This window comes from Thermobia domestica, chromosome 3 (assembly GCF_964235325.1).
Source record: "Thermobia domestica chromosome 3, izTheDome1.hap1.1, whole genome shotgun sequence".
NCBI classification, from domain to species: Eukaryota; Metazoa; Arthropoda; class Insecta; order Zygentoma; family Lepismatidae; genus Thermobia; species Thermobia domestica.
The window spans coordinates 88160191-88187351 of record NC_137456.1 but is presented as its reverse complement, the minus strand read 5'-3'; the positions used below and the strand labels follow the sequence as shown (position 1 = coordinate 88187351).

Below are 27161 nucleotides of genomic sequence, written 5' to 3'. Positions count from 1 at the left end.
GTTCAAGAATTATTAAGTCACAAACTTAGTCATTTTTATTTTGATTTATATTGATTTTTGTACATTTCCTCCTTCTCCTCCTCCCTTACATTGCTCCGTCAAAGTGAACTGACAGATAACATTCCAGGTTTGAACCTCATCTATGTTAAAATTTGATTAAGATTGGTCGTTTGGTTCAAGAGTTATTAAGTTTTATTTATTATTTTATAGCCTCCCTTTCCCCTCCCCTAAGTTTTACCGTCAAAGTAAAATGATGAAAACATTTCCAGGCCTAAACCTCATCTATGTTCAAAATTTGATCGAGATCAGTCGGCTGGTTCAAGAGATTAGGAGTCACAAAAATAGTCACTTTCAATTTTATAATATAAATTTATTGTTTTAGTATAATGTTATATCGTTCAATCCTCTGTGTGCTGTATACCTAAGGAGGCTAAAAGTTATATTAATAAACAATTATTCAACGTATAAGCATCCGCCCATGAAATCAAACTTGCGGTCACATGCACTAAATTTTTGTCAATGTCATGAAAACGTTATTTGGATATTAGTTTTAAGAGTACACATTGAAAATTTCCAATGGATGCTATAGTCTCGGAGCCAAGACCATAACCATGTAGCCGGCACCTATGGTGTACGGTATTACGATGCTCAATACTAAATTTTTCTTTAGTTTTGGAAGAACACCCCTAATATGCTTTGAACTGAAATGAAGTGTCTAGTTTATCATCCCATGATAGTGCACCAAGACTAAGGGAGACAGTGATGATGAGAAATTACTGAAATGGTGAAATGAAGAAAGTAGGAGGAAACGAAAAATACCCAGAAAACCCAACACCACCAAAAAACTCACATGGTGCGAGATGACACCTGTGTGGCTTGGAAACGAATAATATCTTCAGAAAACGCGAACAACCAATTTAGAAAACGACATACTATTGCTATAAGCTACAGGGGCAGAGTGACTCACACGGATTGCATAAACTACTGGGAACACATTCACTCCAGTAGCATTTTTACTGAAGCCAAGAACTCCATCTCCTTTTTTTTTTTTTTTTTTTTACATTCTATATATAAAAAAAAAATCTTGTGCAAGACTCTTGCGCAAGAGTCTTAGTCTTGCAGGTATGGTTTTGTTCTTGGTCTTGGTCTTGCATCGGGATTCCTGGTCTTGGATTTGGTCTTGGTCTTGCATGCAAGACTCTTGCAAAAACTGCAAGACAAAGACTCTTGCGCTCATCAGTACTTTAGAAATCAATGTCGAGCATACGTTATCCATATACTACATACGCACTGCCCTTAGGTGTTACATCATGCCATTGCAGGATGTCTGACATCTAACAGTTTTCCGTATATCACATGCATATACTTATGTTACATTCTTCAGCTATATGTTATATTCGTCCATTTGTATGTGAGATCCTGACGGCCTATATTGTTTCATACGGAAAGTACGTATAGATGGAACACTTATACGGAGCGTTTTCAGTTATAGTTTGCTGTACGTTAAGTCCAAAAACTACAGGAATTACGCAAGTAATCTACCTTTTTAAGTACGCTACCTACATTTTTTTCTCAGTATGTGCTTTGAAAACTAGCCATATGTCGGATTAGGGGGAGAAAACATTTTTTGTTGAAAATCAATGCTGTTTTCTTAAATGTTTGTGAGGTTAATCTACCTAAAGCCAAACATACAACTAACTAAAGAGTTCCAGACAGCATTGCTGAGCATGAGTAGTCGCTAATGCTCTCGCTTTTGGTATTGAGCTCGATTTCTGGCGGGGTCAGTCGGTTGAAAAGGTGTAACAGCTTTTTCAGGCCAGCTATCCTAAATGAGGTTTTTCCTGGGATTTCCTTATTCACACCAGGTAAATGCCGAGATGGTATCTACTTAATTTACAGACCCCAGGCTGCTTCTTTCCTTACCCTTTCCTTATATTCCTCCCCCGTACCGTGATTGTGTGCTCGCCGAGGATGTCATCCCTCCAACTTGACGTGCTTAAGGCCATAGATGCCGGTAATGCCCATGACTTGTATCAATAAATAAATAAATCAGTATTCACGAGCGAGCGCTAGCAAGCGAAGACGGGTTAGAACGCCGCAATGCAGGTTTTATTCGTCCATTCTAATTAATAGCAAATAGTAATTGCAAAATTTTCCATTCCGCACACGGCATTTCCAGTCTACTCAGTTCACAAATTACTCACATATCAATATAAATTATCTTTCCGCAACATGAACTTATTCCACCTATAAACGTTGTGTTTTTTACTAAGTTTTGGTCTTCCGTAATCTTATAGAACCCGAGAAATATGTTACATACTTCTTTCGTAAATTTTACAAATTCAAACTCATAAAATAGGACAGCACCATCGTTTTCTACATACAGTAAACGTTATATAATTTTTAAAAATTAGTAGTACAGTCCTCTTTCACACGCAGTCATTAATTTTAATCATAAAATTACTGTTTTATGTTTATGTGTTCTACACCTGCATCCGTTTATCCAGCGCCGGAACTTAGATTTTTTCTTGGGAGGGGGTAAGCAATAATACGTTTATTTGGTGCTCCTAGAGAAAGTTGTTTTTCTCATTCTTGGGCTCCATCTTTCTCATACTCTTTATGAGCCCTGCGGAGCCTGTGGGCCCTCTGCACGGCAAGGTCTGCGGAGTCGTTACTTACACCTCTGGGACCGTTCCATACATGACAAATGAATTAAGGGTACAATATTGACAAATATCAAAGCCATATGGATAAACGTTATTTCTAGGGCCCCTAATAGTAGGCTTTTTTCATTGAAATGGGCCCACGACTCATTTTTGTTTTATTTACCTTTTATTTATTTATTTATTTTTTTTTTTTGTTTATGTAATATAGTGGACATGTTCGATGTTTCATTTATAATTTCATGTTCGTATCGTATACGGAGTAAGAAAATTTTGTCTTACAATGGGTCCCCTCGAACGGCGAGGAGCTTCCCTGGGGAAGCAGTTGTCCCTCCCTCTTCAAGTTACGGTCCTGTCACTTATCACATACTAGGCCGGTAGCCAGTCCAAAAATGTAGGAGAAACCCGGTTGAAGTTTGGGGGGTCTCGATCCAAACTATTATAGTTAATCATCATATTATAGTTCAGGGCACAAAATTTCCGGCCGCCAAGTCGTCATTGGCGACTAGAAATTTAGAGCTGGATACCAGTGTTCAGTAAGAATGGTTTCTGCATGAACTCACAGGGCTCCGTAGTGTCTGTTTCGCAAGAAAATAGGCCTAATTGTCACTGAGTGAGAGAAAACATGGAATGTGAAGTCTTTCTATGTCAAACCAAAGATCGTTTGGGGGAGGTGAGCAGGACATCTCAATTTGTACGTGAGAGATACTGGCGACCATTATTTTTTTTTATTGGCGAGTGCGTCTGACTTCGAAATTTTGCACCCTGTTATAGTTCATTTGCAAGTCTACCGTGAAAATTTTAGGGGAGGCAGTAAAAATTTAGAGGGGTCCTTCCCCTAGACTCCATGGATACTGGTCTGTCACATACTAATATGATGTAGACCTATCATTAATTTTTTTGTCATTTATATATTGTGGATCTCCAAATTTTTTGGGACAACAAATCTTTCGCGGAGTACATCACCAAATTTCGCGTGTGGAGATGCTACGTTTTCATACAAATATACAAATATTTTTTTAAGTATATTACTTCATTAATAGATAATCATTTTTAAACATATTTTCTTTACCGGTCTGTTACTCTACTATAAAATTAATAAGTTGACACTGCTCAACTTTCTAGCACATTTAGTGACGTCATATTGTGTGGTGATCTGGTTTTGTCAACCTAAGATCTCCCTATGTTAACATAACCATGCTGATGGTAGGAGTTCGTCATAGTGGGAAAAAAAGAAAAAGAAAAGAAAATGAAAGGAAGAAAGAGATTATGAACGAATAAACTTACAAAGAAAAGACCTGTAAGGGTGCTGTACAAGATAGGATAGATCCTAGGAAATCTCTTACGATTAGACCTAGAGTCAAACCGCCTTATGCAGAATCGTTTTGACATTAGATGATTAGCATCATGCTAAAAGCCTGACTACCTGCAGGAAATATATGTTATTCGAACTCTTTAGTATGGCACTAATCACGCTTCATTGAGCTGAGCGAAGCGAAGCTCTTATACTCGGGTTAGCCGTTTGGTTGTCCGCGAACTCCTCCTAGACCGTTTGGCCGATCTCAACCAAACTTAGCACGCTGATAGAGTATGTCGTGCTGAGTGACAACATAGGTCGAAATCAAAAATCCGATGTACCATCGAGGAATAATGACCGAAAAACGCTTCCTCCTAGACCGTTTGGCCGATCTCAACCAAACTTAGCACGCTGATAGAGTGTGTCGTGCTGAGTGACAACATAGGTCGAAATCAAAAATCCGATGTACCATCGAGGAATAATGACCGAAAAATGCTTCCTCCTAGACCTTTTTATCCGATCTCAAGAAAACTTAGCACGCTGATAGAGTATGTCGTGCTGAGTGACAACATAGGTCGAAATCAAAAATCCGATGTACCATCGAGGAATAATCACCGAAAAACGCTTGCATAGGCTTAACATGGGAAAAAAGTTTTCACGCGATTTTTTTGTCAACAATTAAAAATGGCATTTATTATTGCATAATGGCCAGGAATGATTACGTAGTTTAAGCTCGCTCAGCTCATTTCATTGCAATCGGGTACATCCATTGCATTCCTAGTTATGACTCTGCATAAGGCCCAAAATCTCAATGTGTATGGCATCAAATCGCATGTTATTTACTGTGTACTGAACTATCCTATGAGATTTCGCTTGTTTAGAGCACACTCTTTTTTTTTTAAAAATCGTAAGATTACAATTTAAGCGACATCAGGTGAAAGAAAGTGAAAACAAACAACTAGGGAAAATCAAAAGCAATTATTGAAAACTACAGTTCTTTTACGATTTGGCTATAAATACGGCGTCCGGATGTATAGTATAAAAACCATTGTCCAAAAACACAAACCAACCTGCTAGGTGGCCACTGAAAAAGCATGAATGCTATCTAACAGTTAGGATAGGGCGAAGTGGGGTCCGAGAGTTAACGAGGAAGTTAGTCCGAAGGAAGCAGGCGCTTCAGCGAAGGTAGTTGAAACGAGTGGGTTTTGGCAATGATATGAGTTTGAATAACACTTGTCATAGTATACTAGTAACGCTCCACTTGTAAACATAAATTATAGCTTTTGTAAACGGTGCAGAAATACACTGGTGGGGGAAAATAGTATCAACGGTCGTCTTTTATGTGCACTACCTTAGGTAAATATTTCGCTGAAGGGGTCCAGGAGAACGTAAAAAAATACAAAATGTACAGGAGAAATGGAAGATGCAAGTACTTTGATCTAACACACCCTAACCAAATCTAATCTAATGAAACTAAACTTACCCAATGTTAATAGAAAAAAGCGAAATTCCATCATTTTTGAAAACTATGCTGACCCCCTATACTAACATAGTCTAACATAACATGACATAACATAACCGTAACTAACTTGAACTAACCTAAACTAAACTAATGTGAACAGAAATTACCGAAATTGTAACATTTCTTAGAAAAAATAATTGGACCCCTTCTGCTAAACATTGTTCCTCACTTATTTTATCTGTAGTAAAATACTTATAATGATTTTTCACTAGTAAACCTACACTTCTAAGCGTAATATATAGGTATATTACTTTGCATTTAATTCTATTGCTTGCAGAAATTTGTTCTTTATAAATATGTCTTTTCATGCAAAGTATTGAATTTTACCTATACATATTCTAGAATGCGGTGCGCCAAAAGTACTCCAGCACCACTCTTATTTTTATGCGTTTCTTTTAGAGGTATCCAATTTAACAATATAGAGCCTGGTATTAATATTAATAGGATGTGGTGTAGTTAGCATGGAAATCCATCAATCTTGTACTTTTATTAAATAGAATGATTTCATAATATTGAAAAACGTCATTCGTTCAGACAGGAAAACTCCTCACGCGTACGGCACAAAACGGTAGGATTTGCTACGAAATATGTCTTAACATATTTCCAAAAATAATTTCTAAGATATTTACTAGGATTTATCTAGTAGTGTAGAACAAGTCTAAGTGTAGGGTAGTAAGTGAAGAAAGTCCATGTGGTACAGTGGTACCCATTCTCTACATAGTACCAGGGGTACACGATGCCACTTTATACAGCCCTTCGAGTGCATATTGTGTTCCCGTGGTGCTGTGTAGAGGAAGGGATCAAATGGGACTTCCTTCACTTATACAATACCGGTACACCTACAGCTCTTTCTTTTGTATGTATTTTCGCTCATGCATCCTTTCCTTTATGCATTTCTCCCTTCTCCCACCTGTTTCGATCTGTTTATCTGGGTATTTATCACTCTTTCACTGTTTGAACTTCTCTCCCGATTTTGACCTTTTCTCAATTTTGATGTTTTCCTTTTGCAGATAGTTTTCTTTTTCTTTTGACAATTTAGTTTCATTTCAAAAATTCTTCTTGTGGGGTTAACTAAGACAATATTATATTTGTAGCCTATTTGAATTATGTCCGAAACACAAACTGTAGAGTAGATTTCAGAGCTGAAGAAGAAGAAGAAAATTTCTCATGGTCGGTAGTTTGAATAGACGTGTGGATCGTAATAATTTGAATATCAATTTTGATGCTGTCAGGACGAGGAGAGACGATGACATTAATATTTTAAGTGTATTAGGAAATGTAAATTGTATTTTGGATATTTACTTAGTGTACTGCAGAAGTGCTGAACTAGGATTGAACAATGGCTGAAAATGCAGCTACTCGAATTGCCGTGGATCTCACGGAAATATTCAGCGACTTCAGAAGTAAGGCGTTAATTCGCGTAAATGAACAGCCAAATTTAAAAATTCATGATTTACAACAACGTATCAAGAATATATTTAATATTGAGCATGACGTTGTGCTTTTCTTGCTTCATGATAACCATCAGTATTTTTTACCTCCAGTAGAGAAGCAAACCGTGTTGAAAAATGGAGACCATATCAAGTAAGTTTATCATTTGAGTTTACCGTTTCAGCATTATATAACATGGTTAAGGGAGGCTATGATGATGATGATGATAAACGAAATTATGGAGTGAAAAAAATCTTGGATGACAGCACACTTGCCACGATCTTTGTTCGAACCAAGGACCGTTTATACGACTCAATGGCCTAAAATAAAGGCATTACTCGAGCAGACTGTTCTACCAAATTTTAACACATTTTCATGTTACGTTAGAGCTTCGTATTTCTTTTAGCAGAGCATGCAATAGATGATTATTACTTGCAGACTAACTTCAGGAGGGCGCACTATAAATAGTGGACGTATTGGCGTAGTGTTGAAATAAAAACTATATAAAGCACGAACCAACTTGTGCTAAATGGCTGCTGTCTGCTGTCTGACCGAGTCAATGCAGGAACGCAGCAGGAGCCCGGGCGTTAGCGAGGTGGTGCGTCGGTAGAAAGCAGGCCCGTCAGCTACGGGGGTATACGCATAAACGCGGGGAAGACCACACTTAAACATACAATACTTTCACTATCACTCAAAAATCATTTCAATATGCTGTGCACTCACAGAAATTACATATATTTACACTCTCATTCATTCACGAATATTGTTTCACATAGTTTTTTTTCCTATAAATTTTCTATTTGGTAGAACCATCTGCTCGAGTAAGCCAAAATATATAGAATAGGCTAACATTCCGCTCATTGGCCATCGTGATCTAAGAAACAAAAGCTGTTTTAATCGTTCTTTCAATATTTACGTATAGTTAATAAATTATTCACAATTCATCCTATTTCATTTCCTTATTTCGTTTGTATTTCTGTTTCGCGAATATTTATCAATTTCCTGCTGCCTTTATTTTACATTAGCCAAGTATGCATTCATATTGAATTACTGCGTACAGGTAACATGTTTCAAATTTTCAGGGTTGACGACACTACAGTCTAACACCTCAGGCTGCTGAGCTACACCCACCGGCCTCCACTGGGACACTGCGGCCCCTAGCTTTGTAATAGTTTGTAGTAATATTCATTATCTTCACCCTCGCAATAAGCTATTGAGTCACGGTGATTAAATTATACATAATATGGATGTTATTTATTTATTTATTGAAATATTTACGATACAGCCAAAATATCATTATTTTTGTAAAATGTTTATTATTTTCATGAAGCAAAGAGTGAATATTCTACTTGTGTTTAGAACTATCGCTAGTATACTCTTAATTGACAACTAATAGTTTATGTTCATTATCTCTGTCCATTTTCTACAAATTACTTGCAGAGACTACTCGGAGTAAATGTTTTACTTTAGTAATGTTTCATTGAAGTTGTCATATGTTAATTACCGTTTTAAGTATTTATAAGCTTCAGCTTCCGGTTAGTATAATGATTAAAAATGAAGTTTCCTCTTTTTATAAAATTCTTGATAATTGTATTTATTCAAAGGACGTAATTCTGTATTATATATTTATACTCCATTTTTTGTTTTCATAAAATAATTCTGTCAATCCATAAATGTAATAATATTACTACGTTCATGTGTAAACCTAAAAAGAATCTGACATAAAGTATATCTCTTCTGTTTCTATCAATAGCTTCGATTATGTGTCTTTTTCTTTCCTTCTTTTGTCATTCTAGTAATAATAATAATAATAAATGGATACTGTTTTCCTCAGAAATTTGCGACTTATGGTCTACAGTGTAGAGATCTGCCGACGACAACACACTTAATATTGTTTATAAAAAGACCTAAAAACATTATTCGCCAATTTATTGTCTACGGTTTGAACTGCAAGAAATGATCATATTTCTTCGCGATAATGTGAATACAAAAGTGAAATGTTGTGTTTCTACACAATTTCTTTATCTCGAATGACTGGATAGTTTTAAAAAAAACTTCTATTGTTGTAAAAAAAAAAAAAAAAAACTTCTATTTTTGTAAAGAAAATGAAAAGTATATCTTTGGTGGGAATCGATCTCAGGACCCCGCGAACTTGAACCCACGGTGTTACCGATTACTCCATGAAGACCTCTTTGCAAGGAAAGCGCTACATTGAGTGATTTGTTGAAACTGTCCAAGCACTTTAATCGCATTGTATTTTTTTTCCTTCTTTCGTTTTTATTGCGTTCATTCTGTTTTTCGTAGAATGCACGAAAAAGCAAATACATTTTTCGCCACGATGCCCAGGAATACTGTTTTAACTGATGAGCAAATAGGAAGCTACTGGCGAAATGATATGGGGCAATGTGTAGTATTTTATTTTCATAGCAGTAAGGGGCAAGATACTATCCCGCGGAAAACATGCATGAACTTTCTTGACAGAGAATACAGCATAATATGAAAACAAGTGTCATGCAGAGGATGATTAGGGAAAATCCCGTTTTGAATGGGTAACAGAGCAATCCTGTTTTCTTCTCTTCGTAACATAGCGTTTATATTGTAAATCTTTAACTATTCCAACGGGGAAATCACCATCGACACTTAAGGCGATGGATCACAGATAGGATTTCAGCACACTCTCTTGTGAGACATCTATCGACAAAAAGAAAAGTTAAACTGCACATGGGACGCACTGCTACTGATGAAATGGCAAGGATGCGCAAGAAAAAAATAGTTCCTCCTACCGCGGTTCCTCCCAAGCTCCCATGTCAGTGGCCTTCAGTTCATTATTGAAAGCACATCGGGAAGCAAAGAAAGGGAAGGGGAGGAGAAGGAAAAGGGAAGGAGAACACATAAGGCACAGCGGTGGAAAGGGACTTATTGCCTCGCCTTTGGGGGTTGTTTTTTTTCTTCTTTTTACGTTTTTAGAAAGACACATCAGAAAACCTCTCTTCTGTTTCCCGTGGATATCCATTGAATTTGAATTGTATTGTCTTGTAGCTATGTTTCTTTTTGTATGTGCGTATATGTGTATTTTGCGTAATTATTTGGATGTAGATTAGTGCTTTGGGTTCAGGGCAGTGCTGGACTGGCCACGTTGACTACTTAGCGATTACCAAGGGCCCAAGGAGCCCCACAGGGATCACGAGGGGCTTGCCCTGTAGGTCTTGGAAGAATTTTCGCGATCGCAAATGCTTTCTTTGAGTCAAAACTGTCAAAGTAACTGAAGTAACTTCACGATTACGTTTGATTGTTTCAGTATTATTGTAACATTTTTTGCGATCTGTTTTGTACTATATATTTATTTAATACAGAAAATATGATTTTTGTCACTTACCATGCTTTGCAACTGACCTGTTAAGTTTACACACACACATTATATATATATATATATATATATATATATATATATATATATATATGGGACTTTTAAGGACCCGCGCCAAGGGCTCTTAACTTGGCAGTCCGACACTGGTTCAGAGTTCAAGCTTGCAGTCGGATAAGAATATAATATACTGCTAATAAATTTTAATAGCTAATTTCTTTCTGTACATCAATAATTATCTCTCTACTTTATTCAATAACTCGCAGATACAGGAAAAGGAATACATGGATCAGAAAAATTACAGGAGTGATAGATATAATACAATCGTGTCGATACACCTCGTCAGATCGCGTCAATAAGCATAGGGATATATAGATCTTATCTTCGGAACAGACTACTTCTTTTGTGTGTCTGTATTACGGTACTATTATTCGCTCAAAAACAACCGAGATGTAAGAAAGTCAATAAGTTCATCAACTCTAATAAGTGGTAAGATTGAGAATGAATGATCAAAGTTCCTTGGCGACAGTATGTGAGAACATTAGAAGCTAGCGAGGTGTTTAACGCCATTATTAACTGTGTGAGATTCCATATGCAATATATAAAAATCCCATTTTCTCAAGGAGACTGAAATTCTAATTAGATGAGGTATGCTTGAATATTGGATTTGGTGCGATAACTCGAATTAGAGTCCCAGTGTTAGTAAATGTCGCCCTTACTCAAAAACACCCCTGGCTTTTAAAAGACGGGATTTCGCGAAATTCAACCTCTAAGGGGAAAAGAAAATTTTTTTGTTCTCCCATATTATGTCAGGCATGGAACTTAAAATTTTGTACATGTTGTGAGTGAACCTCCCAAGGTTTAGAAGAAGACAAAGTTATAGAAATTCTCTGTGGGGGGAAAACGCCATAGCACTTCTTTCGGCGTCAGATCCCCGAAACAGTTCGGTTTAGTACAGATAATTGATATAGATGTTGTCCTCAGATTCTAGACTAGACTTTGGGTAACACCGAATTTTCTGAATTTCAATACTTTAGAACAGACCAGTAACCAGCCACTAAAGTTTGGGGGACATAAATATGCTAGGGGGGCGGGCAATGGTAACAATTCTAGATCTCTTTGCATCAACATCAGACGGATGCATTGTAGTTTGGGGGAGCCAAAAAATTTAGGGGGCTGGGCCCCTAATTGCAGGCTTGCCTTAGAAAGATTAAATTTTGTACAATGTTCTCTATGCAGACTAAGATGGAGTTTTGAGTAATCCCACTTGAAGGGATACGTAGGTTGATTCAATGTTTTTCCATTGTTATTACCAACGTATTTATAATCATTCAGCATACAGCCACGAAATTTGTATAATACACACTTAAGCGCACACAAATGGATATACAAAAGATTGTTTGCCTTACATCCGACATTTTTGATTCGGTGATGTCACCTGGCGTATCATGCTAGAACTGTGGGTTTGCTGGCGGGAGCAGTGTTGTCTGACCTGGTAGATGCAAAGAAAGGCATTCTCCTAGCATATTTATAATTCTAAGAAAAGGACATATTTTTGAAAGGAGTTACACGAAGACATTTCCAGTTTCTACAGATGTTTTGTTATTTACATATAGAACATCCTTTTTATATAAAGTTTGTTTGTTGAACCTATTTGTCTATTCTTCAGTAGCAATTTTCAACCCGCTCTAAGAAATGAACGATACAATTTTCAAAAGAAGAAAAAAGTATGTTCCGTTATAAGCACCCTAGATGTAATTACAGTACTTTTCCATTTTTCAATTAGGATTGATTTTCTTTCCCTGTTTTATATATTTCCTTTCTTGTAGAAGTTCAAAACTATTATTATAACCTTCTTATCCAAAATAGCGATAATGGAAATCACACATCACAAAAAGTATTGTACTCGAGTTCATTACCAATTGATATCCAGTTTGTTTCTACACGTCAACCGTTCTTATACCTAAATATTTATTGTCAAACATTATATAAAATACTGCATGTAAATCAGGAGCTATCAACAATTGGCATATTAGCGTACCAAAAATTTCTACTAACACTATATAGCACGATGATCCCTACGAGACGAGACGAGAAAAATTTTCATTATCATATTGTAGACGGACAGAATTCTTTCAATAGAAAAAGATAACTTTCCAAAAAACCTTTCACTTTCACATCTTTTCGAGACAATACAACCCCAACTCATAAAACAAAATATACATAAAAGTTAATGAAATAAAAGATGAGAAATGAGTACCAGAAGTTCAAAATTCCTACTAAAATATTTTAGTCTTTAGAAAGTTGCAGATATCTTTAAACAATACTAACATTTCTACGTAATTACGACAGGAAACTTAATTCTAGACGTAAACAAACACATTTTTCACGAATGCAACTTTTACACAATGAAAAAAAAAAAAAGTCAATTTGCTATTCAGAAGAAATATCGTCCCTCATCGATTTTAACAGCTTCATTATAAGTAGGTACTGAAACAACAACATAATTAATTTAACTAAGTCGAAATTTCAACTTCGGTGACCCATAACTTGAAAGCCAACGCATTGCACACCATATTATTACATACACACTATTCTCGTCAAGCTCAACTACCATGTCAAGTTTAGTCAGTATTAGATGGGACTCAGTGGTAGAGCGTTCACATCACACTGGTGCATGTGGTATTTGGTGAGATCCAGCGCTCGCCAAGGAAGCTTTGTGGTGCGTGCCCGTTTGTATGGGATTTCTCGGGGTTCCCTCGTTTCCATCCACTTTCTTCATTCTTCATTCCACCGTTTCATTCATTTTTCATCATCACCGTCTCCCTTAGCCTCGGTGCATAATCGTGGGAAGTTGAACTTGATATTTCATTAGATGAGTTTGATCGATCGCGTACGATGTATACTATACTTTTGACTGATCTAAAAAAAATAAATGAAGGACGAACAATAATAGTACATAAAATAACATTAAAACCTGACCACTATTTCTTACTTTACTAATATTTTCTTTTTGACACCAAAAACTTTAGTAACTTCAACAAATAATTTAGCATAAAGCATACATGAAATATAATAATTAATGCACTATAAAATTAAAAATAATCCAAGCATTGAATATATTAACTCTATGGCCTATGGAACCCGAATGTTCAATGCGAATTTACAGAAGCTCTCGCTTAGACTACAATTTTAAAATAAATATTTTATAAAGTCTTCATGTAAATATGTGAAGACAATACAAAAAGGTTACACACCAAAACCTGTACATGCAATAAATAAAAAACACAGAATTTCAGTAACACTACAACAACGTATTTCGACTAAAATATTATAGCGTTTCAAATGGTACTTACGCCTTTAATAGTATCATTTCTACACAATTTACTGCAGAAAACTTAATTCTACATACAAATGACGTACTTTCTACAGAATGCAATATCATATATATATATATACTTCTACTCTTTTTGTTTTTTTTATTTCTTATTCTTAGCATCAGGGCTGTGCCGTGGGGGCGGAGCGACGGCCCCGGGTGCCGAAGTAAGGGGGGTGAAAAATTCGGGAGAAAAAAGGAAAAAGATAGGAAAAATTGCTTCGAATATATGTATGGGGGCGCCGTCGTATATTCTCTCCCCGGGCGCTGAATTTCCACGGCACGGCCCTGCTTAACATCAATAATGTACTGGGAATCTCGAATTTTTAAGTTCCTTGTATGGCGAGGATCGATAATTTCAGGAAGCAAGCATTCCATATAAAATTTCTGAAGTTGCTGTTCCAATTTTTCTTCTCAGAACTTGTCACTTCGAAGAATTTTTTGCACCAGCCAAAAGACAAAGTAACAATAATCTCGGCGAGTAATATGTAACTGTGCTTGAACCTAGTACATGAAGTTGTCATTGTCTTTAATACACATGCTACCATCAGGATTTATCGTGCAAAATGTAACCTTGGTTCTTACTGCCTCTTCTGGTGTCATGGAGCTTGCTGAAGACGGACATTTTACTTCTAATACAGAATCAACTCCAATAATACCATCTGGACTTGCGCCTAAATAGCACTTCTCGGCATCAATGAATAATCCGTAAGGATTTGCCATGGTAGAAATAAGATATTACTACCATGGGATTTACCTTCATTCCATATTCTGCCTCGAACTGCTCTACAGCAAACGGCTCCTTCTCAATACCATACATCATTGCAGCGGTTCTGGTATAGAGTATAAAAGGAATTTTATTATACTTTGGCAAGAAGTCGTCGATTTCATTTTGCAAATTCTGCCGAACGTTGAAGCTATAAGCCCTTTCAATGTGGATAACTATTGAAGGCTAGTAGTAAAATCAGTAATGCATTTTTGAAGCTAACGATTCTCTCTCTACCTCTCATTTTTTCAAACCGAGAATCAGCGGCAGAACATAATGATGGAGGATAATAATTGCCTGTCGAAGAAGCATACACACACAGACGCATATACAATATACATTTATATATATATATATATATATATATATATATATATATATATATATATATATATATATATATATATGGGTGATTCCACGAAAAAGGGAAATTTTCACTTGGAAAATTTTTGTTCCGTTGATGGTCGCCTATTTCGATAAAAATTTCACATGCACTTACTACTACTAAGTACATGTTAATTAGGTGTTCAGCAGAGCTGAATCGTTATTGGTGTAGTAAATAAAAAATAATAAACTTTTCAGCACCCACGGAGTTGAGACCATAGGTCACGGAGTTGAGATTAGTTAACACGGAGTTGAAAATTGCTGTGGAGTTGAGAAACGTGATACATCTTGGTGATAAGTTTTGGTTTATAAGTGATTAAGCTTATAATTTACATAAAAATTGAAATAATTTTCCAATAGTTTTTGTAAGTTAGAATTATTCCCTTATGTTGAATAAAATTCTAACAAACTAGATGACACGTAATTTGTTATACAAAAATACTCCAGAAAATACTGCAAACATATGAAAATATATCTAATGAAGGTTCCAATATTGAGTATATATATATATATATATATATATATATATATATATATATATATATATATATATATATATAATGAATATGTGACGTAAATAAGAAAAAAAGAAATACGCATACACTTATCGAGTATTGAAAAATTATTGCGCTTTCAATATGTTGACTATCATATGGAGAACAAACTTTTCACATAAGCTTACGAAACAGACGAAGTAGTCACTAAACCTGTCTATTGTCTACTTCATTTGTTTTCTGAGCTTATGTAAACCGTCTGTCTTCTCTGTGTAATCAAGTCAACACCTCGAAAGTGCAATACTTTTTCAACATTTGGTAAGTGTATTTGTATATTTGGTATATATACAAAGTGTTTCAAAACAATACACACATCGTTTGGGAACTGATTCCTGGCACCAAGATAAGATGAAAAGTATAGACAACTGGGTGCACAAATGCTTCCTTTCGGAGTTGCCGAGAACATAAAAAAAAAAAAAAAAAAAATGAACTTTAAAGGTCCATAGCTCCAAAACTATGAGACCTGCCGTAGTCGGGTCACGACTTCACTTAGGAACTAATATGTGCACTATCCAAAAATATGTTTCAGAATCCTGAGGTACTCACGAAGCAATTTTTATAGAGGGAGTTTGGCTACTGGCGTATAATCTGAAGTACTCACCGACTACTTCTATAAAAGTTGTTGTGGAAGTACCGCAAGATTCTGAAACATGGATATTTGGATAGCGCACATACTAATTCCTAAGTGAAGTCTGACCCGACTACGGTAGGTCCCATAGTTTTATGCTATGGACCTTTAAAGTTCATTTTTTTTTTTCATGTTTTCGGCAGCCTATAACTGCGAAAGGAAGCATTTGTGCACCCAGATTGGTCTATACTTATCTTATCTTGGTGTTAGGGATCACCTCCCAAACGTTGTCGGTATTTTTTGAAACGCCCTGTATAATGCACACTTAATGACATTGTAAGGCACTCATCATTTCTGTCTTCTTTGGATAATTCGATGTTCTTTGTTAAGTAGCCTTCATTTTCCACTCCAATGAAGGAAATGTCTTGAGGAAACAGGGAAGGGCTGTTCTAGTCTACACAGAATGACAACTGCCAACGCTTTTTAAACGTCAGGTTTAGTAGGCCAGGAGAAATTCCTCCCGATCCGCGTCATAAAATTGACTGTCCGTATATTACCCTCAGACTCTTCGACAATCCCTGAAAAGAAAACAATTAGTTGATCATAAGATTGAGACGTCAATAGGTCAAAAACAGATACCATCCATCTTGACTTGACTGAAGTTTTACCTCCGGCTACCTTACAGCCCCAAGTCTGAACTTCCGCGAAACACTCCTTAAATGGGCTAGAACCCACCAGCCGGCCTTTGAGTGTGAATGACACGTGGTCAGCGTGTTGGCTCCTACGTCCGTTGCGATGGTCTGCGCGATCAGGTTTCAGTACATCTCTACTCAAATGAGTTTTTCAATTGCCTCACTGTGCGAAGTAAACACCATTAATTTTTCAGCTTCCACCGGGAAACAAACCCAGAACCACGCACGAAAGGCGAGCATACTAGTCACTAGACCATAAACGAGCTTTATTTCTATCAATATATTGAAAGAACAAATATTTAGAAGAGCATGAGCATAAACACTATAGGATTATCAACTCCGTGAATTTGTCTCAACACCGTGGATTCCTTAGTTTTTAGATGGACATGGAGTTGAGAACCATGGAGTTGAGAAAATCGAATATAATTTATCTTTACCGGCCCATTTTTTGACCAGTACATGTGAGTAATTGTGTACGAATTTCCTACGTTAAGGCGTAGGTTCCTCAAGGGAAAGAAGGTATATACCATACAAATACATTCAGTAATAAATACCATGGTGTTGAGTATCAATTAATATACGCACCTGCTTTCCACACACAAAAATATTTTTCCTATAGCTTTTAACACATGCACACAACTTTTTCTGTTCTTCAGTCAAACATGTCTGCCTTGTCTTCTTGTGGGTATTGCCAATGTGGACGACCATGCTATCTGTTGAGAGCAATGACATTTTTTTCTCATGCCATGGAGTTGAGACGAAATAGAGGTGACAGAAACGAAGCATAGTCAAGCTTTCGAAAATAATCGTTATAAAGGTTTACTTTCCACAAAACCGAAATATTGAAGTGTTCTCTTCCATTTAATTACCATTAAGTGATGTTTGATTTGCGACTTCAGTTGTAATTTATTGATTAAAATCAGTCAACTGTAGTCTGTGACAGCCCACGGTGTTGAGAAATTGGGTAATAATTAATTTTTTACGTATGTTTCGTGTTATATTTGCAAACTGTTATACATGGCATACCTACTTCGTGACGGTTACTACCAAACAAAATAAAAATGAGGTGATTCTTTCTAGTAGTAGTTTGAAGAAATGCCCGTGACAGAAAATTTCCCTTTTTCGTGGAATCACCCATATATATATATATATATATATATATATATATATATATATATATATATATATATATAATATGCGAACCATTTGAAATGAGGGTTAGAAAGTGATGATCGAAGAAATTACATAAAAATTTTCCGGAATTTCACACATGAGGGTCTCTGCAACAGGCAGATTTCTAAAGAACTCTACCTACAATGGGGTGCGGATAACTACGTGAAAAGATTATGTTCTTGTCAGGGTTTGAGTTCCTGGAACCTGCCAGCTTTATCAGAGGGTGAACAGAGGGTGGCTTTGTTGGCAATTGCTCGGTGAAATTTGAGAAGAAAGCGGGGAATGGAAAGGAAGATGACTGAAAAGAAAAAGGACAATTTCCCTTCCGTTCTCTTTAGAAAGAGATGTCAAGGTCATTCACCTGTAATGAATGAAAGAACAATGTAAATGGATTCATATTGCTCTGAAAATCATCACATCGCCCTTTTTAATTGGATGTTTGAAGCATAGCTCATTTTCTTTTTCCCTCTTTACTGCGGGGAAAATGTTTTACAGGCAATAATAATAATAATAATAAATACAAATAAAATTATATCTGCGAAGACTGAATTGGTGCGGATAATCACGGTTGTTCGAAAACAACCTACATAACCGCTTCGGACAGATACCGGACACTGAGCACTCACAGGAGATTCTTCGCGTAGAGGAAGAGAGATATTCCACACTAACAAAATAACAATAATAATAACAACCAGCCCTTTTTTTCTGGCTGTTCGCAACGGTACGGCTTACTAGCACTTTCTGTGATTGAAACCTGCTTTAAAGAATTGAAAATATTAGAAATTAGTATGGGGAAATGGGAATAAATTATTCACTGACACTTCGTACAATGCGACCGTTCATTAAATCTAATACAACTCAACATTTTATTGTTATCAACGTAGATTCTAAAGGTTTTAGGGACTCATCAGGGAGTGTACTATAGCTTGATTCCTTTTGCAAAGGCGACATTTTTTGGTTTACCTTTTATTTATCCCCTTGATTTTTTTTTACATCTTTCGGAAGAAAATCAATTATAAAATCCGTATTTGTTTTTTTGTTTATCGAAAGTAAGTCCCTCAATCTAATAAGACTTTAAAGAACATGAAACTTTACTCTGATTACATTCAAGTAATTTAAAATTTGATTGCGGAGAGCAATGAACTGTGATGGCATTCTCTCATCGATAAGGAAAGCAGAAACTGTGAAACTTACGTCACCTGTACAGGTAATAGCAACTCGGAAGGAAATAATTGGAAAGGTTACTTTCAAAAGGATACGTATCCAGTTTGGTCGTTCAGTGATTACATACATTTTTTTCCTGGTTCATTTGTCAAATTCGACATATACAATCATTTCTTTGAAATTGATCTATTTGGGTTTGTAATAAGCCTAATTCAATGGGAATGTCATTGACAGTTGTCAAATCGATAGGCATCTTAGAAACGAAGCAGAAAACACAAAAATGTGCTCACTGAACGATCAAAATGGATATATTCCCTTTTGAAAGTTACCTCCTCAATTGTTGATATGTTTTCCTTGTAAAAAAAAAATATTGGGTTCCAGAAAGAAAAACTGGGAGCTTATTGTAATATTACGATCTGATGACAGAATTACTATCACTAAATTATAAACATCTCTAGTTTCATAGCACATAGTTACAACATTATATTGACGCTACTTTACACAGTATTCAATCTAATAATAATAATAATAATAATAATAATAATAATAACAAGATGGAATCGAATAACAGGCGCAAAGAAAGTAAAGAAACACGAAGGGCAGGACTATACTGATAGAGAATAACAAACTGGTAAAGCAGCGAAAATGAAAACAAGAGATAGAGAATACGGGCAAATTTACACTGGTAAAACGAAACCTTTAGCCAGGGGAAGGAGAACATGAGGGACATAACAAAGTATAGTAAATGGTAACTATTAGGTCCCAGATTCCGCTCTCACCCAACAAACGTACACATAAAATTGAATAAAACAAATATCTAACATTTGTTTGTTAGCGGTAAAAATTGTCTACAAAGTTGAAAAAATATTTAGTCTATAATAAGAAAACAAAAAGTATTATAGAATATATTTGCCTTTTTTGCTTCTGTTCTTTATGCCATTTTATTAAATTTTCTCTTCTTCGTTTTTTTCTTTTTCTTTTGGCAGACAAAAACAATCTCGCTTTCTTCCTTTCTGGTGGCATGGTTTACGCTTTACTCTTCCCAATTCCCGCTCTCAGCTCTCCACTCTCAAATCGAGTTTGGCGCCGATCGCCACTTTACACCACCCGCATAAAGTCAAAGCAGAAGACCTGCGCGAGATGATATATCCTTCCGCGAGAAATATGTCTTTCCCGACTTCGCCAACAGATGGCAGTATCGTATGCCGTTACATAAAAAGCTTGCAATTAGCTTCGAATTACTCTAATTACAGGCACAAATTCACAGTAACAATATAAATGGACTTTTGTGTGTTATTGTTAAAGTGTATTCTTGACTTCTATCTTGGCACTTTATCATATTTACCTTCTAAACATTACGAAATTTCCTAAGAATATTAATATTTAATTTTAATAACTTTTTGTTTATTACAAAGTAAATACAAATACTATTTTAAAAGTAGTAAACAAGAAAGCAAGACTGCATGATACGTTATCAATTACCGTTGAGTTCATTTTCCTACTCGCTGTCTTAATCTAGATTTTTGAGTAATTCATATTCTGGCTATACTGTAATTTCTATGGATAGCAACACTGAAAATTCTTCTAATTCGTATTTTCGGGTGTAGAATAACATTGTCTATTATTGTGGTAAGTTGCATTTCATTATCTCTTTTTACTTACGAAAAACGAGCAAAAGAAAAATGGTTAGCTTTTGTATCATTTTTAGTAGTCTAGCCCCTTAAGACGAAGATTCTTTTGTGTGCGCGTCTATATATTTGTTCCCAGATAATAGGGCGTATTTAGAAGTGTCCTATCCCCTCTCCGAAATTTTTTTAGACTTTATAACTTTAGGCAAAATTTATGTATTTCGTGCCGCAACCTAGTTACAATTTCCGTAAAAATATGACCCTGCCAAATATCAGTAACTTTTGTGGAAAGAGAGTGTCACTTTGATAAGCGTTGCTGTACTTTTTCCTTAACGCTTAACCTTTTAAATCTTAATAAAAATCTTCATTATTTAATTAAAAAAAGTACCAATAAAGCTTTTTACTTCACTTTTTCAGGACTGAAGGCATTGTACAGCACGTTAGATATGCTTTCACGCCTCTCTGCGTCGAGACATAGGATGTGATGACGTCATAAATTTAAGAAAGATATTTTTTGTTGTGCCTATTTTTATTATTTTTTGGCGGGCCTACATTTTGCATTCAGAAGACTGAAATTCTCCACATTCGTTCAGTGCACTCTTAGTATTTTTCAGATGATTTCAGATCTCTGCGTGAAAACAGGGGGGTCCAGAGGGACAAAATTAAAAAAAAAAAAAAAAAAAGAGGATATTTTTAACAAAAAATAGCTTTCCTCGCGATTTTCCCGCCTAAGATGGAGACATATGAATAGTATCATCTGAAAGGCTGTTCTATTCTGAAGAGAATGATGTACGAACTATGATCTTAGGGTAAATAGGGATGTCTCAGGAAACTGTTACCTGAGATCCTGTTTTATACGGGAATCTGGAGTATTTGGAGATATTATTTTTCGCGGGCTTACTTTTTCATCTAGAAGTTTGAAATTTTGGACATTCATTCACTGCACCCCTTAGCATTTTTCAGATTTGTTTCAGATCTTTGCTTTTAAACACAGTCAGTACAGAGTAAAAAGTTTTTTTAAAAAGAAATATTTCTTAACAGATTCCCTTTTTTCGTGATTTTCCAGCCCCAGATAGCGAGATATTTGAATGGTACCATTATAAACTCTGTTTTGTTCTGAAAATAATGTACAAATCATGATTCTAGGATAAATAGGGATGTCTAAGGAAATTTTTATATTACATCCGGGTCATCTGGATATTGTGTGGATGTTCATAGCTCATTGTTAAATATATTTCCCGCCCTTACTATTCAAGATAGAAGCTTGAAATTGTGAACACACACGTTTAGTACACCCTTAGTATTTCCCAGTTGACTTTGGGATCTGTGCGTTAACGCAGGGGAGTCCAGAGGGGATAAAAATTTGAAAAAAAAAATCAGAAAAAATTCCGACTTCTCTTAAAATTTTCCGCTTCAGCGACATGATTGGGAAAATGTGAATGTTACTGTTTTAAAGGCAGTTCTATTCTGAAGAGAACGAGGTATGAACCGTGATCCTAGGATAAATAGGGATGATGCTTGACTGAAAGTTTATAATTCACCAAAAAAAAAAAAAAAAATTAAAATTATTAAGAAACATTTTTTGGGATTGATATAGATTAACGATTGGGAATTGATTCAAAATTCCACCCCAATACTTTCACTTAAATGGCATAATTGACATTTAACATTAATTCGTAATGCTTTCTCTTCAGTTCGCGACTTGTATTATACGCGGAGAAATATTTGATTTAAATCCAAAAAAAATCATCAAAAATGATTTTTTAAAAGAAAATCATGATTTTTTCCACCCTGCTTAAGGTTCATTGTGCAATGCGAGTGCTGCTCGTTGTCTTGGCCAGGGTTCTTTTGGTGTGGAACCCTGTACAGCGACAAAACCCTTTTGTGTCATTTGCAAGTGCAAGCGTTCTGCCTGGCCTTTCAACCTGAGAAACGTATCCGAGAGCTAACGGTTGTGGAAAAAATCTCTGCTGCCGATGCTAAGCGTCACGTAAAAGAAAGCTCCTTTCCTCGCTTTCTATGTCCTTTGCTACTGTTGCAGCTACTTGTAAATCGGTGGCAACCCAGACGTCCGACATTTCCATCCAAGCTGATCTTGCCCCAAAGTCAAGAAATTGAGCCGAGTCGCATGGACTAGCGAACTGCCGAAGACCCCAGGTGTTTCTGTTAGTGTTGGTCTTTAGCGAACTCTAGTACATACGCTGGCTGGCTCAATGGTACGATTGTTTCTCCGAAAAGACGAAAATCTACAACTGTTCGTAAGCCACCTACAGTTTCTTTAAAATCTGACATGGTAGAAGATGAACTAATGGACACAGAGCGGACTGTACTTGGACCATGTGGAAAGATTCGCCTCAGACGTTGATTTCTGACATTTTATTGCTTTTTACTATTGCTATTTATTTTCTTTATTGTTACTGTGGGTGTTCTATTGCGAAAAATTAAACTTCAAAATTAATTACCTTGATGGAGATCGAGAATAGTCTAACATTAAAAAATAGAAAAACTTACATGTGATTAGTACAAACAAATGGCATAGTCCAGATCAATTTAGACAACAACAACAAGAACAACAACAAAAAAAAACTCGCCTTTATAGTCACAGATGTTATTGAATATAAGGACAAAGAAAGAAACCCGTACTTTTTGGTTTCGTCCAAAACAATTCCTGGCTCAAAATACAAGCCGCCAAGGATTGTGCTATTTCTCACCTGCGAATTTGGGCAAAATGTTAAAATTCTCTATCTCTGAAACGGTTTAAAAATATTTTGTTGCATTTTGTTTTATTCGAGAAATAATAATTTACTGATTAAAATGATATCTTCCGTTTGCAAATCTGTCCAGGTTCCCATGCTATAGATTTCTAATTATATACACCCGCTGCAAAAACTCTTCGGACCTCATATGAAAAGTGTCATAGTAAGAGATCTATCACTTTGTAATCTTGTATCTAGTGTTATTTTGTTTCAAACACAGATGTATCTGCACGAATGTATCTAACAACAGTGTATTACTGCTGATAAGCGAGTTCAGTTCATTTTGCATTGTTGGTTAACACATGAAGGGTGCCTTTCTGCTATAGTGTGTGTTATAAATTAATTTGTTTATGGCGCACTTTGTGTTTGAGAATTTAGTATTGTATGTATGTTGAGCATTTGTCATGTGCCAGGAATGGATTGTAGCAGTGCGGAAAAAGCCAGAATCATTGCATGCGGAAGTGAAAACGTCCTCATAAAGACGGTATGCAGGTCGTGCAAAATCAACCATAATGAAGGTTCTGGCAGACGCCAAAGGACATCCTCCGACTGTAGTTCCAAAGAACAAATTCGGTAGTGGCAGGCCAAGAAATACAAAGAAATCTACAGACACTCTCCTAATGAGAGAAACAAAGAAGAACCCTCGACTGACAGCGGCTGAGCTTAAAGAAATGAACCCGAGTCTGTTGGAAGACGTAAGTGTTCGTATAATTCAGCGCCGTTTGCAAAAACACTTGGCTTTGCCTTGTCGTACTGCTGCTGAAAAACCTCTGCTCATCGACCGCATGAAGAAACAACGTCATGTTTTCGAAGAAAGAAAAGAACAAAAACCACACTGGACACCAGCACAATAGAGGAAAGTCATGTTTCCCCGACAAAAACACATTCCAACTGTTCCGAATGGGAGTTCTTAAGGTTCGACATCCATCATCTTCAGGTCGATACGACCCAGAGCATACGGTTTCGACTGTTAAGCACTCCCAGTGTGTAATGGTTCGGGGGTGTTTTTCAAGGTGAAAAGGATAGAGACGACTTATATTTTTTTACCACAAAATGTGACGATGAACGCAGATCGGTATATAAACGTTCTTCAGAACCATTAATGGATATGCTCCATATCCAGACCTGTGATTTTTTTCATGCATGATAACGCTCCTTGTCACAAGGCTAAAAAGGAAACGAATTTTCTTGAGGAGCAACATATCAAGATAAATGGCTTGGGAATAGCCCCGATCTAATTCCAATCGAAAATTTGTGGCATCATATGAAGATATTCTTGGGACAGAAGAAGTTTCAGAACTTACAGGACTTCCAAACAGAATTGAAGAAAATGTGGTGTATTGATCATGGACTTAAATTATTTCCGAAGTCTTAGTGATTCCATGCTCAAGAACATTCAAATGGTTCTCAAAAGTAAAGGCAACATGACCCCGTACTAATGTATGCATTTTCTGTGGTATATGATACATTAATAACAGCTTTCCACATAAAATGTATTTAATGTGTGTTTGCTATGAGGTCCGAAGAGTTTTTGCGGTGGGTATATATATATATATATATATATATATAGTAACCAGTGTGATATTTGATAAAATGAAACTTTGTTAGGTTATCAACACTGTTAACTGGTGATTTTACTGAGTATGTTAAACAATGTCCCCTGCTGATTGTAGCATGGTTCAAAATTTTAGCGTTTTTTTGTGTATTAGTTTGAAAGTTACCTATCGAGATCAATGCTTCCCCATATATATATATCAAATTTTGCTATCGTTAATAAGGGTTAGTCACCTGTCATTATCACCAGGATTCAGAAGATTGACCTGCTCCTCCCTTGGGTAATGTTTCCCGTATATATTGACCTTCAAAGAAAAAAATGTTTGTTTTGTTTGTGGGCAAACTATAGTTTGTGGCTTTTATTTCATTTAACTAGTATTGTAGGTAGAAATAACTTATGTTGAGTAGTTATTGTGCATTATATTTGAAAGTGAGTAGTAAATGAACGTTATACTAACAATAGTATCTGAATGTAAACTTAAATCAATAAACAAGAAATAGATATTTTTTCGGTCGATATTGCCTAATATTGAAGTAACGCTTGGGAGCAGGGAGCGCACATACCTCCACGAACCAGCTGCTCTGGTATACATCTTGTATTGAGTGCCTTTATAAATGTTCAAATTAGTCCCTTCTTTCTTCCGTTCTTAATGTTTCGTTTGTCTTGCCATTGCTGTTTTATACTAATTTACTTCTTTTGTTCTTCAGGGTTGTTAGAGTGAAAGTAAGCCACAGAGATGGAACAAGACGACGAAGATCTAGACGTGATCTACATCCACCTGAAGATCATAATGCTCCCGATGCTGACCCCAATGTTAGTATGATCTCAGTCTCTGTTAATCATGAATCTGTTTCCAAGAGAGTCAAATTACACGATTCAAGAAATGATAATGCTACTATTGAATCATCTGCTGGTGCAGCTGTTGCAAACAATGAAAGACTCAATGACAATGGAAACAGGGTTGTGAAAAAGGATAAAATTTATAAGAAAAAGTACAAACGCACTTCAACAGAAGATGAAAGTCGTGCAAATGAACCAGATTCACGGACCGATCAGAGTAACTGGTCTTTGAAAGGTATTAAATATTCTCTTTATTACTTTGAAGAATAAATATTTAATTTCTACTTCATTTAGCAATTAGTTTCACAGAATTGCCCTGAATATGAAAATGGACTACATCGTGGATTTTCTCAGGTTCTCAGTTTGCTCCTACATTCTTATTCCACCATATTTTTTATACCTAGTCATTTTAGTTAAACATGCATGTCCTTTAGCGTAAAGGCCATAGCCATAGAACATTAATGTAAAGATTTCATTTCATTTTTTCACAGACATGGAAAGTAGGGAAGATATGCATTTTGGTTAGGAAAATCCGTGAAAATTTCGATATAAATTTAGTAATTTAGGAAAAGCTCTTGCAACAGCATTTAGATTAGGGTAACATAGTGTCACTGCGTTATGTTATTTGGAAAAATAGAATGAGGACGATAAATAATAGCTTAATATTGGCGTATATGTGATTTTTATGTTGTAAATTAGCCGTGAAACTTGCTTTTCAGTTTAGCTATTAGGAATGCGTAATGTTTTGAAGAACATGTACTCTTAAAAGACAGTTCTCGTCGACCACATCACATTAACAGGAAACTGATTTTCTATAGAAGTTTTGGCTAATAAGACAGCTTGAGATACTTGATTGTTGAATGTGAATATTGCTTATATATGATTATGCTCTGCAGGCATAAACAAGAAATGCCAGTCAGTGCGAACGTTTGGAGGAAGTGAGAAAGGTTGTACTTCTGAAAGCACAATCAGTTGGTTTTAAAACCATAACCTTGAGATATGTTGCGATTTTGATTTCAAAACTAGAATCTATTAACTTTCGTGTGCATGCATCTGTTAAGAAGATGAGGGCAGGATGAATGAATCCGCCATAGCACAAAAGTGAATCGTCCAACGTACGGCCGTAATACAGGAACTAATCCGCCAAATAGCTGCGATACATGAATATATTTACTGTCATACCACAAAGGCAAATCATCCAGCACGCAGCTATGATCGGAACATACCTTCATCAGGTGCTGCTCTCGTCGACAGGACTTTCACTATTTTTCGTTGGGACATTCCTCGTTGACGGAACTCTCATCCAAGTATTATTTTATGCCTCCATGGCCTCCTAGTATTTGAACTGCACTCTGCACATCCATCTTTTCCAACTCGTTGAACCTGTATCCTCAGCCGTAACTTCACCATTGTTGAGCTTTTAAGAAA

At 36.0% G+C, this 27161-nt stretch overlaps 1 protein-coding gene across 1 annotated transcript in view; it reads left to right on the top strand.

The window, feature by feature from the left end:
* The first annotated feature begins 6629 nt into the window (after positions 1-6629).
* Positions 6630-27161, top strand: part of coil (coilin) — a 46020-nt gene continuing 25488 nt past the window's right edge. Inside the window, exons 1-2 of the mRNA XM_081751258.1 lie at positions 6630-7066; positions 25601-25968. Coding sequence (XP_081607384.1) covers positions 6822-7066; positions 25601-25968 — 613 coding nt within the window. The 5' untranslated portion in view covers positions 6630-6821. The remainder of the gene's footprint in view (positions 7067-25600; positions 25969-27161) is intronic.